Genomic DNA, 16,448 nt, shown 5'->3' with positions numbered 1-16,448 from the left:
ATGCTGTAATTAAAACAAAAATATGTTCTACCTATCTCTGAAATGAGTAAATGGTACACAAATTTTAGTGCCAGTGTGATGCCAACTAATTAGACCTTGTGTCCCATCGAATGGTCATGCTTACAAACCTCCCAGCCTAGTTTCTAACACTACATGTGATTCTGCAGTTGTACTGTATTGCCTTGAACGTGCAAGAAATTACACTGGCAACCCATTTAGGATTCAGCCCTGCTCCAAAGTCGTGCTTTTGTGTGCACAGGAAGTGCACTTAACACTCTAGGCCTTCTTTTGCAGGCACAACAGATTTAACAAAGCCAGGCTGTTCAATGTTAGCTGGCAGTTGTGGATGCACTCTCTTGGTAACACCACTACCAATTATTACCGTCCTTTTTTATGCCATAGAAATGTTGGTTTCCCTTGAAATTATATTACTGAGTGTAAGTACAAGTGGAAAACTTTGCTATGATTATTTGTTACTTTTTTTAGCAATTCTTGTAATGCCAAATGGCTTATTTACTCAATTTTAAATTGGATTTAAATTGTCTTTGGATCATTGGTCTTGGCCTCTGCGTTACTTGTTCATGAAAGCTGAAGTCACGATAGTCTTAAAGCTGCTCTCTAGGTTCTAGGAAGAAGAAAATCGAGAATGGTTCCGAAAAACCTGTTGATGACACTAAGACAATTGAAGGATATGGTGTCAAGCATGAAAGAGGAGTTAAGATTGCAGCTTAGACATGACCTTACTGAAGGTGGTACAGTGGCTCAGTGGTTTGCACTGCTACTTCAGTGCCAAGCACATGGGTTTGATTCCACCCTCGGGTGAATGTCTGTGTGGAGTTTTCACGTTCAGCTCATGTCTGCCTTAGCCTGAGCACCCAGCAGAAACTTCCTCCCACAGCCCAAAGATATGCAGGTCATGTGGACTGGCCACGCTAAATTGCCCATGGTGTCCAGGGGTATGTAAATTAGGTGGACTAGCGATGGGAAATGCAGAGTTACAGGGAAAAGGTTCAGGGTATGGGTCTGTGTGATGGTCTCTGGAGGGCTGGTGTGGACTGTTTCCACACTGTAGGGATTCTATGAATGTTGGTGTTGACTTGACAGCTTGGCATGCTTAAGTGTTTGAACAACTGCAGAAAAAAATTGAACTGATTATTGTGGTAAAGCTTTTTTAAAAAGCAATGTTTCCACTTATGTGACCACCATTGGATAAATGTATAGTCTTTTATAGCTGTGGGCTATGAAAGATGTTCCTCTGTCCAGTGTTTAATTTCTATTTCCTGAGCAAGAGAGCAGATGATTATCTTGGCTTCTGCTGCTATTCATGCCCAAGTTTTATAATTGATCTTGTCAGATGGGGCTGAAGGTCTGCTGAAGCCCCAATGACTCTTGGGGATTGGAGAAGAGCAAAATTGGGGTTTTTAAAAACTCCTTCAGGCCTTGTTGCACAGAAGAAGCCCAATACTGTGCAACCTAAGCAGATGGAAAAGCTTGTGCTTCAGTAATTGGCAAGCCAGGCATAAAGCAATGTGATAATTGTTTAAATTGGCAAACCTAACTCTCTGCAAAAAAAATGCAGGAACTTTTTGTATAATTTGAATGCTGGAGCAGTGCCCAAAAGAATCTAGCCACAGCCTGTAAATATTTGGGGGTGGGGAGCTCCTTGTCTCACTTCGGATCACCTTCAATGTTGATGTCAAAAATGAATCTACAGAATCGAAGCAGCATTCATTTATCAAAAGGATATTACACTTGTGGGTCGAGGACATAAATCTGATACAATTTGACTCAGTCTTGTTTTTGGTGAAAAGTTGACTGCCTTCTGCTCCCTTACCCATTCCCTCATTTAAGCACATCTGCTCCACAGCTTGTCCTGTATATGTCTCCCCCCCCACAGAGGTTGGACTCATTTTGGGGGTTCTGGAAGCCTTCCAGTTATGTCTGACTGTGTTCTGGGAAAATAGCCACATTGTTTCAGTAATGTCTTTTGGATCATGGTGTAGGAGCCCCACCCTTTGTTTCCCTGGATCTGATACTGTGGTAAAATAGGATGAGGGGCTGACTATGTTAAAAGTCAGAAGTAATTATTTTCTCTTTCCAATATTCCACCCTTTTTCTGCATGTTTTAATCCCTTGACTACATGTAGCTATCTCCAGTTAACAGGCTTTTGTCTTTTTTATGGTCTGGTGGAATGTTTTACATTCCTTTTACTGTATATCTCCTTTTCATCTATTAGGTTTTTTGAAGAGGCTTGGGTGTCTCTCTGTAATCATTCCTGTCTCTTCATAGCGAACCATTACTACCAGACCAAGTGCTCTGAGAATTTTGAGCAAAGACCCTGGCTTACTATAGATAGTTGGTTTACTGAAAAATCAACATGGCAACAACTGTGGTGAAAATGCACATAAAACAATTCCATGCTTCATAGATCGGACTGCTCTTAAAATTTGACTAGTTTAGAATTGTTTTTTAGATCAGAGCAGTTGTGACTGCAGAGTTACACACTTTATTTTTTATTATGGTGATAGCCATCTTTCAAAGTTAATTGCTGGAGGATGTCACTGGTCATGATTTCTCACCTTGCTCTTTAATGTTTTTCCACCCCCATGTCCCCATACTAACTGAACATCGTTTTAGCAGGTGTGGTGGAACGGTCAACTCAGACCAAATTATTCTGCCTCTAACTGCTCAATGAAAAAGTAGCCTGTAATTGGGTATGATGAATCATCTGTGAGCACAATAATTGAAATTAAATGAATCTTAATTTCAATCAATTTTGCACATTTTCAAGAACCTTTGGAGAAAGAGGATAGACTCTGTCCTTCCTTCTCACCCTAGCCCATGTTGGTGTCAGCGTTGGAGAATGAGCAATTGAAGCTCATGTAAGGGGAAGGAGATACCTACACAATCAGTGATCATGATGTTGCTGTCACAAACCTCCAGTCAATTGGCACTAGTTTGTCAGGTACCACATTAGCCCCAGTTCTAAAATCACATGACTTTTTCTTCTGTTAAAATTGGGGTGCAAGGATGGTGGTGACCTTCAACTAGCTTAATGAAGGTTGTATTGGTGTGAGTGCCTGTCCTTTGTCCTGTTTTACTTGCTAACAAATAAGAACACATCTCGTAGAGATGTATAGCATTGAACATTTTTTGGATTTAGGATTTAAATTTTGTTTTCTGACCATACCATGGAACATTGATTTAAGATGCTTGTTGCGCTCTGTACTCCAGATCTGCCCTGTGAAGTGTGTGTGATAACTTGAGTTAGTACCTTCTAGCAGGTCAAGAGCAAGAAGGATCACTTCCGATGTCTGCATTAATTGCTTGTGGCTACAGTGAAGGATTTCCTTTCCTTGAGTGAGGAGGAAGTTCATTTAGTCAGCAATTGTTCCAGGAGCCTGCCTTGTGCAACTTGTTATGCAGCTGGTGGATGGCTAATCCGTGAAAGTCACATACTGTAACAGAGATGGGCATGACAGCCACTTACTTTAATGGCAAGCTATTAATATAGTGTTCAAGTATTTTAGAAGTATTAGTCATAAAATTTTGACAGCCACAACTGCTGGTAGTAGATTAAATGGGCAAAACTCTAAGTTTCAAGAACTGGTTTCCCCTTTTTTAAATGAAGAGCTAACAAGATTGTTAGAAAATCCTAGAGCCAAGGAACTATGCACTGGGGCTTGAGTGAGGAATGACCGAGAAGATTGGGCACTTAGCTGAGTGCTTTCTGGTTGGAGGTGGTTAAAGGAAGGAGAAACCAATCCATGGAAGGCTTGAATTTGTGATGAGAATTCTTAAAATTGAAGAATTGGTAGCTCAGCAGGTGCAGGTAATGGATAAGAAAGACTTGGTTTTATTTAGAAAATGAGCAGTACTGTTTAATCTTTGGGATGAATGTCATATTTACACCAAAGGTTAATGCTCTAAGTGCTAAGACCCAAAGACTGTATGAACAAGATAGTAAACATGGCCTCCTACCCGCCCTCGACCTCTTCATCTCTAACTGCCATTGAGACATTAACCGCCTCAACCTCTCCACCCCTCTCACCCACTCCAACCTCTCCCCTGCAGAACGGGCAGCCCTCCGCTCCCTCCGCTCCAAGCCCAACCTCACCATCAAACCCACAGACAAGGGTGGCGCAGTGGTAGTATGGCGCACTGACCTCTACATCGCCGAGGCCAGACGCCAACTCTCCGACATCACCTCCTACCGCCCCCTCGATCATGACCCCACACCCGAGCACCAAACCATCATCTCCAACACCATTCATGACCTCATCACCTCAGAGCACCTCCAACCTCATTGTTCCCCAACCCCGCACGGCCCGTTTCTATCTCCTTCCCAAAATCCACAAACCTGCCTGCCCTGGTCGACCCATCGTCTCAGCCTGCTCCTGCCCCACCGAACTCATCTCCACCTACCTGGACTCCATTTTCTCCCCTTTGGTCCAAGATCTCCCTACCTACATCCGTGACACCACCCACGCCCTCCACCTCCTCCCAGGACTTCCAATTCCCTGGCCCCCAACACCCCATCTTCACCATGGACGTCCAGTCCCTATACACCTGCATTCTGCATGCAGATGGCCTCAAGGCCCTCCGCTGCTTCCTGTCCCACAAGCCCGACCACTCCCCCTCCACCGACACCCTCGTCCGCCTAGCCGAACTCGTCCTCACCCTCAACAACTTCTCTTTTGACTCCTCCCACTTCCTACAGACTAAGGGGGTGGCCATGGGTACCCGCATGGGCCCCAGCTATGCCTGCCTCTTTGTAGGTTACGTGGAACAGTCCCTCTTCCGCACCTACACAGGCCCCAAACCCCACCTCTTCCTCCGGTACATTGACTGTATCGGCGCCGCCTCTTGCTCCCCAGAGGAGTTCGAACAGTTCATCCACTTCACCGACACCTTCCACCCCAACCTTCAGTTCACCTGGGCCATCTCCAGCACATCCCTCACCTTCCTGGACACCTCAGTCTCCATCTCAGGCAACCAGCTTGTAACTGATGTCCATTTCAAGCCCACCGACTCCTACAGCTACCTAGAATACACCTCCTCCCATCCACCCTCCTGCAAAAATTCCATCCCCTATTCCCAATTCCTCCGCCTCCGCCGCATCTGCCCCCACGATAAGAGATTCCTCTCCCGCACATCCCAGATGTCCAAGTTCTTCAAGGACCGCAACTTCCCCCCCCACAGTGATCGAGAACGCCCTTGATTGCGTCTCCCGCATTTCCCGCAACACATCCCTCACACCCCGCCCCCGCCACAACCGCCCCAAGAGGATCCCCCTCGTTCTCATACACCACCCCACCAACCTCCGGATACAACGCACCATCCTCCGACACTTCAGCCATCTACAATCCGACCCCACCACCCAAGACATTTTTCCATCCCCACCCCTGTCTGTTTCCGGAGAGACCACGCTCTCCGTGACTCCCTTGTTCGCTCCACACTGCCCTCCAACCCCACCACACCCGGCACCTTTCCCCTGCAACCGCAGGAAATGCTACACTTGCCCCCTTAAGGGTCTAGGCCCGAAACGTCAGCTTTTGTGCTCCTGAGATGCTGCTTGGCCTGCTGTGTTCATCCAGCCTCACATTTTATCATCTTAGATATTTTGCATAAGCTATTTTTCAAATGAAATTTTCCAGTAGCAATTTATTATGCTACTGAGAAACATTGAGAAGGAGCATTCCTATAAGACCAGAATGTAAGGTAGGTGCCCTCTTTTCCTCCAATCTCCAGTTAACTCTAGTACTGGAAAAGGAATTTCATTTACCTTTCTGAAGTCCTTTGATTTTTAAAAGGGAATATACTGTCAGCAACTGGCCTGTTTCTTGGTGGTTTGATGTGATGTGAAGTAAAATGTTTAGATTTTCTGTTATAATGTGTAATTACAAATTAGTTCTTCTGTAAAGCTGAAGTACTGTTGAAACCCTTGTTTGGAGTATTGTGCTGTGCTGCTGTTAGCTGTCCCAATTAGTGCAGAAACTGACAAACTTGTCCAACAAGAAACCTTCAACATTGCTTCAAGTAATGTTGAAACAGCATCTTGTCTGTAGACTCTAGAAAAATGCTCCAATTTTCATTTTTGCTTAATTGTTTCTCTCATGTGTCCCCCTTTGGCTGGGATACAGTTGCAGAAATAAAATTCCAGTCTATCCAGTGAGGCTAATCCTTAATTGTTGACTTTAGCTGTTGAAAAACTGTTTACTGCTACTTCCAAATCTTGTTAATTTGGGCAAATTGGAAGCAAATAGCCTTATTGCAGCATTGACAGCTGTTTAAGCCCACTTTCTCTTAATCAACACTTCTGCAGTAAAAGTCAAACTTGTCTGCAATCCTGGAATGTCAGCAGAAAATATCTTTTTAAATGCTGCAAAACCTGTGATAGTTTTGAAGCCTATTTATCCCTCTACCAAATTTCCATGCCACTGCAAAACCAAATTTCCTGGGTGATTTAGAAGGGGGAACGTTTCTTGTATTTCCCCAGTGTATATTGCAAGGAAAAGGTTGGTTGTCTGCTTGATGAGTCCAAATTATAGTTAAAGACCTGATTTCATTTTTGTCGCAAATCTAACTTTGTTTGGAATAATAACTGAGTGGTGTAGTCTGTTCTATACGATGGACTTGAGAACTTTACTCACTTCATAAATTGAATGAATCAACAAAAGATAAACTATACTCAATCAGCAATAACTCTGGAATAAACTAGTAGAGGATAAACTTGTACAAGAATTGAAAGCAATTGGCCATGCCTGGCAAAAGGAATGGTGGCTACATGAACAAAACTCCTGTGACAATTCGATAAACTGGATGGTTTAGGCCACGTGAACAACTAAGGAGTTAGAAACTAGGAACAACGAAGCTACTTCAAATTGCAGACTTGTATAATTTGGATAAAAGAATTGAAGAATCATCAATGACTGGAAAGATGAAACTGTAAGAATCGAGCTCAAGTCAGTAGCAGAATTTGAGAACATCATTGCATAAGGATTAAACCCTGGACACATTCAGAGACACAGTGGTAGAAATTCTGGCTAGTTTCCACCATGAAGTTGAGGCTTAACTTATCTGGGACTTAGTTTGATTTTTCTTGCAATAAATTTGAAATCATTGCTTCAATACACAATTGTCTGGCTAAATTTCTTATGCAGCTGAATTAAAGGTAACTTGATTTGCCCTCAAGTAATGCAAACTTGGACTCTTTTTACAATCCAACGATAGGTTTATGAATGCATTGTGAAACATTCAAAAGAGAAGCAATTTGTTTTTTATCTTTGTAATGCAGCTCATTGTTTCAGATTACAATAAATTCTCAATCTGTATGCCCTACTACACAAGGTAAGATGATGGAATATCTTCATTGTGGTCCAATAATATTGCAGCATAATGAAAGATCTCTTGTCTGAAAATTGGGAAATGGTGAGAGTACTCTTTTTGTATGACAATTCTGTAGGTTTTAGTTTTGTTCCTTAACGTATGATTTTTTTGAAGCTATGGAGCCCCAGGTGTGGAGTTTACAGGGCTACACAGGGAAGCAGCCACTGTGACACAGATGTACTTTTTACCAGGACAGGTATGGTGACACTGAAGAGTGAAATGATTGTGAATATTTACCTTTGGGTAGAAAGCAAAGGGGCAGGTGGGACATGTAGTTGGCTGAATAGTTGGGGTTTGCTGTCTTCAGGCTGAAGCAGATGACAGTCTACCTTCTTTCCTTGCCTGTTTTTATTTAAAAATAAAAGCATAAGCAAGACCTGTGATGTGTAGGAATCTGCCTATATGTGCAAAACTCAGCAAGTAGTTTTGCTGTTGAGATATTTGTCAGGGTTCAGTGGAAAGTATACAGAGTGGGAGTGCCAGGTGGTTCGGTATTGTGCCAACTGCTGTCTCATTTGCATGAATGGATTCTGAAATGCAATTTGGTTGCAAGCAGCCAACTCCAAACGAGGTGAAGTAAGGAATCTGGGGAAGCTTGGAAATTACAAAACTTCAGTTCAAGTGGCTTGAAATAAGGGGATGAAATATTAAAACATGAATGTGAAACATTACATTTGGAAGTTCCATGAATGTTTTTAGAAGTAGCTGAAAGGGAAACCCAGAGTCGTTGAAAAGTGTTGTAGAACAATGCAAACAGCAATTTGATGACCAAACTTTCAAGTTCTGGTCAAAATACAGTTAAGCAATGCTTTTCTGGAGCAGACAAATCTTGTGTATTGTCCAGTTGTAATCACAGGAAACAAAGTTATTGCATTGACTTTTGTGTTTTTGATTTAAACCATTATGCCTTGTCTAAAATCAGTGAGGGCAAACTGAGTTTTTAGCCTTAGTGGAGGTACCTGAAACATATGAAGGTACAGAAAATAGTTGTGGGTCTTGGGTATTGAAGTAGGATGAAGGGAATTAGTTTCTAACTCCAAGGCAAACTTTGGGCCAATTGAAGTTTATGACATCCAGTATATGGAATGGATGCTGTGGAAAAGGAATAAAAGGAGAACTTCTGGAGTCCTGTTAAGCTACTTTAAATGTTAAAACAGTGTCTGACTCTGGGTTGTTGAACTGAGGCGCTGAATATTCTTTCTCACCAGTAAGAAAAATTTTGTGACAATGAGGACATGGCTTTGAGGCATGTCGGAGTAGCCATGGAGCCAAATTACGTGATCCTATTTACAGGATTTATTGTCTAATTTAAATGGCACTTTCTTCCTTTCAAGAAAGTTATGTATTTATAGAGAGACAATCTTGTCTTTGTAATGATCCGCAATAGCTTAATATCACAAAATTTAACTCTTCAGCTTCAAGTATGAACTCAACTGACAATTTTCCTGAATCAGCCCAGCAAATTGAAGTCTCAAATTGTTTCTTTTTCTGAGCAAAACTGGAAGTGAAATGCTTTCTATAAGGGAGTAGAGAACTGTAATAGTACAATAGCGCCCAACTTTTTAATGCAGGATATGCCTTCTGTACTTAGGGGTTGCAGTGCTCTATCATCTGACTATCCTCTGAACAGGGCAGTGCTTTAGTGTGACTTGGTTTATGCCATTAAGTTTTCTACTGAACCCCAATGGTTTACTTCCTGCAATGTACACATCACTGTCCATTTAGGAATGGAGACTAATTTTTGTTTTGAATATTTTGTGCAGAGAACAATGGTTAGCACTGCGGCTTTAGTGCCAGGGACCCAGGCTTGATTCCAGTTTTTGACAGCTGTCTTGTGGAGTTTGTACGTTAACCCCATGTCGGGTAGGGGTTTCCTCTGAGTACTCAGGTTTCCTTCTACAGTCAAAAGATGTGCAGATTGGTCATGCTAAATTGAACATAGCGGCCAGGGATGTGCAGGCTAGGTGGATTAGCTGGTAGATGTGGGGTTATGGGATATGGGGGCCCGGCTGTGATGCTGTCCGGAGGGTTGGTTGCAGACTCAATGGGCTGAATGGCCTCTGCCCTGTAGGGATTCTGAAATGTCACCTGACTAGATTTGCATGGAATGAGGTTAAATAATACAATGCTGCTGGGGTGTGTAATGAGCCACTGTTCAAGTTAATGTGCTCATTTTTGTAGTTAATTATATTTTTATACCTATCTTCCCTTCCAAGGGTCGTTTGTTGAGTCTCCTGGATGATAATTCTGTTCATCTGTGGGAGATTAACCAAAGGAACAGCTATTCGTACCTGGAAGAGATCTGCACTTTAACACTTCCTGGACGACTTGGATTCGACTGTGCTAAGTATAAAAGTTGCTTTTTTTGATTTTCATGTATGGTTTAACTTCAGCATAGTGACCCAAACGTAAGAATTGTTGGAAAATTAGCAGATTGCCAGTTTTTTTTTGTTTGTAGCCTGCAAGTTGAGCAGGGGTTTGTTTAGAGCCTGACATCTATTTGTAATTCAGCTGAATTCACTGTGCTGTTCTGGCTCTAGACTATCCTGATTACTCCTATACCTTTTTGATTAATCAATTGTGTAATTATTAGAAAAAAGTTATCCTAACATGCTACTTCAGAGTCAATGCTCAAAAAGTACAAGTTGGAAGAGACCTGTGGTGTTACCCATTGTGTCTTTGCCATCTCTCATTCAGACATGAGAATGAAGTTGAATACTGGGCTATTGCATCACGTTATTTGAATTTGAAATCCTTCTTTTCTCTAGCTGTATGTGGAGAATAATGGAACAGAACCATTCCAGATTTTTGCAGCACAGGAGGTCATTCAAAGTTTAATGAGGGGAGGGGCTGACTATGGGAAGGCTAAACTGAGAATTTTGGCTGTCTGGCATTTAGGGAGGATATCATCTTGAAAATAACTTGCTTACTACAATCCACCACTACGTGTAAACATTGGGGACAATACCTTGACTCTACACAAATTGAGGTGCAAGTTTATAATGGGAATGAATTTTACATACAAAGTACTTTACAGGATGTGTTAAGTGGCAAGATAGGTTGATATGCATTTGTGGTTGCTTTCATAACCTCAGTGGCCAAAGTGCTTTACAGCTAATTTCAGTTGGTTAGCAGAGAATGCATTGGTGCAGAATTTGAAGCTTGTTCTGTATATAAGATTTGTGACCTGTCTCATTGCAGTTTCCTCCTCTGCCTCTGCCGCCTCCTCTTTCGCACCCCCAGCTCCCTTTTTGCTCCCTTCCCCCACCCCAGGCACACAGAAAACTCTATGCTAATTGAGTGAACTGTTTTGGTCTTCAAAATAGAACATCAATGATACTACACATGTTCATTTTTGTGGATTTTCTCTTCAAATGCAATTGCACTAGGCAAATGATTTGTATTTTCCTTTATTCCCTCACCTCAGTCATTTGCTTGAGAGGAAAACTATCATAAAATCAATACACATGGCTACAATTTCTGCTTATTTTACCTTTGGGTGGTTTGATGTACTTGGTATACACCAATGTCCCAGATCTCTCAAGCAATCAATTGCATGTTTAGCTTGAGAGATTTGGTAGAATCTAATAGTGACCTGTCAGTTAGTATTTTTCAATTAAAAGTTAGTCTGCCTTGATATCAAATTAATCGATGTCTCTAAATATTTGGGGATTGGCAGCAAAAAAGAGAAGGCAAGAAGCTAGATAAAAATGGGAAGTGTATGTATGACTGAAGATAAATAAGAAAGTGTCTACCTGTTGAGACACTTATGACCTACCTCCGATGGGTAGGACTTGAACCCGGGCCCTCTGGCTCCGATTTAGGGACAGCACAGTGGCTTGGTGGTTAGCACTGCTGTATCAGTGCTAGGGACTCCAGATTCGATTCCACCCTCAAGTGACTGCTGGAGTTTCCTGTGGGTCCAAAGATGTGCAGGTTACTTGGATTAACACTGGGAAATGCAAGGTCACAGTGATAGGGTATGGGTGTGGTTCTGGGCAGGCTGCTCTTTAGAAGGTGAATGTGGACCTAATAGGCTAAATGGCCTGCTTCCACATTGTAGGGATTCTGATTCTACCACTGCTCCACAAAAATCCCTATGTCTGAAGATAAGTTGAATAAAAAAAACTTGAAAATTCTTTCTGATCAACTGCTCGCTATAACACTTCTCCGAAGTGCCAATGCTTTTTTCAATCTGAGGTTAATGGACAATCAGATGCTTTCAACTGGACACTGGCTTTTGAAACAAGGTGTCTTATTTTGAAGCGTACACTGCTTGGGCTCAGCGTTTGCCCCTTTTTAATTTTTTTCTTGAGGTAGCAATTAACCAGTTGGATGACGTAAACCCGTAAAGTCTACATTGGGTGCTCTTTCTGCCATGTCAATTATTAGCAATAAACATTCAAATCTCTGAACAACTTGTCAGAAGTCGAACCCTGCACTCCTGTGCCCCTCTTAGCATTAGCCGCTGTCTTGAACTACCTAGACACAGATCAGGAACTAAACCTGCACATTGTGCTGTGCAAAACTCCATTCCAAAAATTGGACTAGCTTAGAAACTTTCTTTTAATATAAGACAGTCTTTATAGGAAAACATTGGGTATCAGGCAGCAACTAGTGGAATTGAAAGTGTGATGTCATGAAATAAGTTTGAAAAGTTATTAAAGGTAGGAGAGACGGCTAGCTATATTTTAGGAACATTTCAGTGTGGGCAAATTTTGTCTGCAAGTTCGACCATGTGGGTGGGACATAGTGGTATGTGCTGGAATAGAAGTTTTATTTCCCCTCCCGTGAAATGAGGATATAAGCCTACAAGGTAAGGAAGATCACTTTTGACTGCCAGTAGAAGTAGTAAATACAGCTGCATCTTACTTATTTATTGTAAGTGGAAACCGAAGTGCACATTGCTGTAAATGCTGAGCAGGTCTGACAGCATCTCTGGAGAGAAGTCCTTTAATATTCCGGTCCAGTGACCAGCCCTTAGAATGGATTATTGTAATTGGGAGGGACGACTTGAATGAAATTGAAAGGAGTGCTTCGGTTGACTGCAGTTGATGCAGAAGGTGTGAATTGTTTCTGTTGCGCAGTTGAAGTGTTGTCCCTGCTGCCATTAAGGGCAACTTTAATATTAGATTTGCTGCAAATTGAGATTAGTTCATTTTAAAACTTGTGGAATAGGCACCTGTTTTGGCATCAGATCCTTCTTAGTTTTCGGTGGCGGAAGTGTTTTCTGGTCAGTTATTTTCAGATTTATTTTCTTCAGGTTAGTAAACTTCATAATGACACTTTAATCGGATACTTGAATTTTTTGAGGAACTTAGTTTAAAATCCTTTATTTACTTCATTACTGCTAGTTATCTGCACTTGCAGAGCATTCCTGTTTGACAGTCCTCTTCATGGTTCACCATGCTAGAAAGTTTGTCTGTCTCTTTATTGCTTTTTTAAAAATCTTGCTCCCTATCCATTTTTCCTATCTTGTATTCTGGCATAAGATGCTGTTGAACTCAACTTGTACTGGAGCTGCAATCTGTAATGGGGCTGAAACTGCAAAAGACACCAGTGGTCAAGACTTGATTCTTTTGTCCCCTTGACCTGGTTGTTTTTGTTTTTGGGCTAGTGTTTAATTTTAACCATATTGCACTGATGGTTCAGTAAGTGAATGTTGTAAGGTCTCTTTGCACTTTCCAGCAAGGATTATTAGGATAACACTGTAGTGATTTGTCGGTAAAGCCAAGGCCGGGATTGTTTTGTATCCCCTGTGGTTTGAAGGCCATGCTTAGGAATGATTGTCAAGAATCGTCCCCCTTTGGATGAAATAAGACTGACACTGAGATACAATTTGCATTTAGTGTTGTCAGCAAAATATCCCATGCCTGGCAGCCTTCAGGGAGAGGATGACCAATAGTACTAGATAGAGGAAGAAAATTTGTATAAGTTTCCAGAATTCTATACCCTTACATACACTTGAATCCATAAATCTTTTTGTGTGTTGTAATGAATCAAGATTTTCTATTCAATTCAATGTCTTTGTTTGTAGGAATATGGAATGTGCACTAAACCAGTAAGTAACAGGCAAAACTGTCTGATTTCAGCTTATTTGATGAAAACCTGTAGATTTGACAGGTTAATGTAAAGAAAATAACACCCTTGGGCATCCATATTTTCCTAATATTGAAGAAAGCAAGCTCAGGTGCTTATGTTTTTTCCCTTTGTACAGTTCTCCCAACATCACGAGAATTACTGTGATCATGCTGAAGTCTTGCTGTAGCATGGCATTTTTGGGATCAGAAGGTGGAGGTGTGTATTTCCTGGATTTAACATCACTGCAGCTAATGGATGGCAAAACACTCTTTCAGGATGAGGTTTTGCAGAGGTAAGTGTGTATTAGATTTTCAGAACACTTGTATTTGACTGTGTACTCAAAATTGTTTTTAAATGTGTGATTAACTGTATTTCTATCAAACCTATTGCTATGTCTTGTTTCACATTTGAACTCCCTGCATATAACCAAACCAGTAATTTCTAACTGGTTTGTTGATTCTGAATAGTTATTTCCGGGATTATTTTAAATGGTGATTGTATAAAGTGTTAAACGTTTGCCTTTCTTTTTAACTTAGTACAAATATTTAGTCTCTGCCACGTTTGTTTTCAAGGAGTAAGAGTTGATGAAAATAGGCCAGTTAGATTATTGATTGGTTTGATGTTGGTTATTGGAAACAGGCAAGAATGTAGAATGGAAGCCACAGTTGGAACTGCCATTATCTCATCTCATGGTAGAGCAGGCTTGAGTTGTTGGATAGCCTAACCCTGCTAATTTGTATGCTGATAAGTTAATTATTTTTGTGGAGGAGAGGAATAGAGGAAGGCTGTCAACATTCGGCTGCATATATGTGCAACCACTCGGATCATCCGTTGGCAACTGTATGCTGATCGCAGCATCGACTTCTGTTTCTGAAAATTGTCTGGAGGCCCATGCAGCAGGGAAGAAAATTTTGAGGGAATGCTGGCAGGGTGGGCTCAAGGCAGGCTGAATGATTTCTGTAGTCATTTGTTAACCACTTCGCTCTTTATAATTAACTTGACAGTTCTGTAAATGATATTATTCAAGGTGGCACTTGAAATGGTGATCCTGGAAATGGGAACTCATCTGCCAAAAGGGCTGTCTGGACAGTGTAGAAACTCCTTGCAGCCAGCATCAATACTGGGTGTGGCTGAAGGAAGCATCTGCTCCCACTCTCAAACCCCTCTAACCTGCTCACTTTCAGGAGAGAGCTGATATGTTCAAAAGAAATAGTCACTGCCCAGATACCTTCACACCATCTGACTTTGATAGATGAAAACAAATAACTAGCAATTCGAATTAAAAAAGGCCGGATAGGCTGAAACCTTTTTTCACTGGAAGGTAGGTTGAAAGGTGACCAGATAGTTATTATTTCATAAACTTCTAGAGATAGAATAATGGTAATGGCCTTTTAGGAAGCATGTTTTGAAGGTGAGTAGAGAAAGATTTTAAATACTTAAGGGGAAAAGCTTTTAGACTGAGGGTGGTTCGCATGTGGAATGAACTTAGGAGGAAGTGGTGCTTGTTGGTGCAACACTCAAAAGACATTTCAATAGATGAATAGGAAATGTTTGGAGGGATATGGGCTGGGGCAGGCAAGTGGGATTAGTTTAATTTTGGTGTTATGTTTGGCATATAGCACAGAAAAAGGCCCTTCAGTCCAACCAGTCCATGCCAATGTAGTATTCTGTCATTTCTATAGTAAAGAAGCCATGTTTAGGTGTGCGTGACTAGTTGCTTATCCATGTTGCCCTGTAGTGGAGTGGGGATACTGCATTTGCTTGTGGCCTGCAGGATTGGAGGGAGCTGTGGTGGGTATCCCTGTAATCCTGCAATACTTGTCTTTGCAGCAGTCAAATTTGTGTATAAAAGCCAAGTTAATAGTCTTTAAAGATTATAACCAATTTTTTTTCCACTCCTCTTGCACCATTTTAAATTTAACCCATCATATTTAATAATGCTACACTAGTTTGGAATGGTCCATTACATGGCCTTCCTGATATCAAGTGATGCCTTTCAACTTTGGGACTGATAATCATTAAACTTTAATTCTTGTCTGCAGGAGGCAAAATCTGTCTTTTTTTTTAAACTCTTGAATCAGATGTTATAAAAGTTTCACATCTCTTTATAGTAAGAGTTCTTGTTGAAAGTTGAGCACTGTGGGTAAAGTGTAGATTGCAAGGAAATTCTGAGTAAGAAGGGCCATTTGACCATTTATATTTAACATTTCCTGTTCCTTGTTAGTGGAAGAACTCGAGTGTTGAACCAGGAATTGCTTATCTGTTAAGCCAGCCTGATAATTGAATTATCTGGTGCTGTGTTCAAGCTCACATCTGACCTTCTCACGTGTCAAAAATTGCTACCTTTCTGGTAAAGGAACGTGCGAGGAAGCTGTCTTATTTGTGATTTATGCATCACCTCAGCAGCAAAATTTAATCTTCCTCCTGAAATGCGGAATAGTTTAAAATGAAACCTAGTCATCAGTTGTGCAAACTACCTGAAATTGTTCTTGTGTTAGCAAAATTCCTAGAGTGTGGAGTAAGCCCAAATGTCACTACTTCCCCTAACCCCTCCCATTTCTTATGGGGATAGATCAGGATGTTTGTTGATATTTCAATCTCTACAGTGTGCTTGTAAAGCTGGCTAAGGACCAGCATTTTAATTTAATCTAACTTAATGTGCAGTATCCTACCTTTCTTAAAATTGGTGGCAGTCACTTTGCCACCCCACACTCCATTATCTGCTCTCTCAACTGACTTTTTTTAAATTGATGTTTTATTCTCTGGAAATGATAGGTGTTTTCCTTTAGAAGCAGTAACCACATTGAGGCCTATATTTCAGATTGGGCCCCAACCTCAGTACAAACATCCATGTAGGTCCCACTATGGCTAGTAGTTAACTTGTTTTTCGGAAAACGAATTTTCCTTTTGTTTGACTCAAGCTGGAAAATAGTGTCCCTTTGCAACTCCTAAAATACTGACCGTACTGGATTATGTC

At 41.3% G+C, this 16,448-nt stretch overlaps 1 protein-coding gene across 2 annotated transcripts in view; it reads left to right on the top strand.

The window, feature by feature from the left end:
- llgl1 (LLGL scribble cell polarity complex component 1) overlaps positions 1 to 16,448 on the top strand; it is a 105,794-nt gene that overhangs the window by 35,907 nt on the left and 53,439 nt on the right. For both annotated transcript variants that reach the window (XM_048552495.2, XM_048552494.2), the window contains exons 3-5: positions 7,505 to 7,586; positions 9,607 to 9,737; positions 13,608 to 13,763. In XM_048552495.2, the coding sequence (XP_048408452.2) occupies positions 7,505 to 7,586; positions 9,607 to 9,737; positions 13,608 to 13,763 (369 nt within the window). The remainder of the gene's footprint in view (positions 1 to 7,504; positions 7,587 to 9,606; positions 9,738 to 13,607; positions 13,764 to 16,448) is intronic.

This window comes from Stegostoma tigrinum, chromosome 23 (genome assembly GCF_030684315.1).
Source record: "Stegostoma tigrinum isolate sSteTig4 chromosome 23, sSteTig4.hap1, whole genome shotgun sequence".
NCBI lineage: Eukaryota > Metazoa > Chordata > Chondrichthyes > Orectolobiformes > Stegostomatidae > Stegostoma > Stegostoma tigrinum.
Note: the sequence above shows the minus strand (reverse complement) of the source record. Positions and strands in the feature narration are given on the sequence as shown.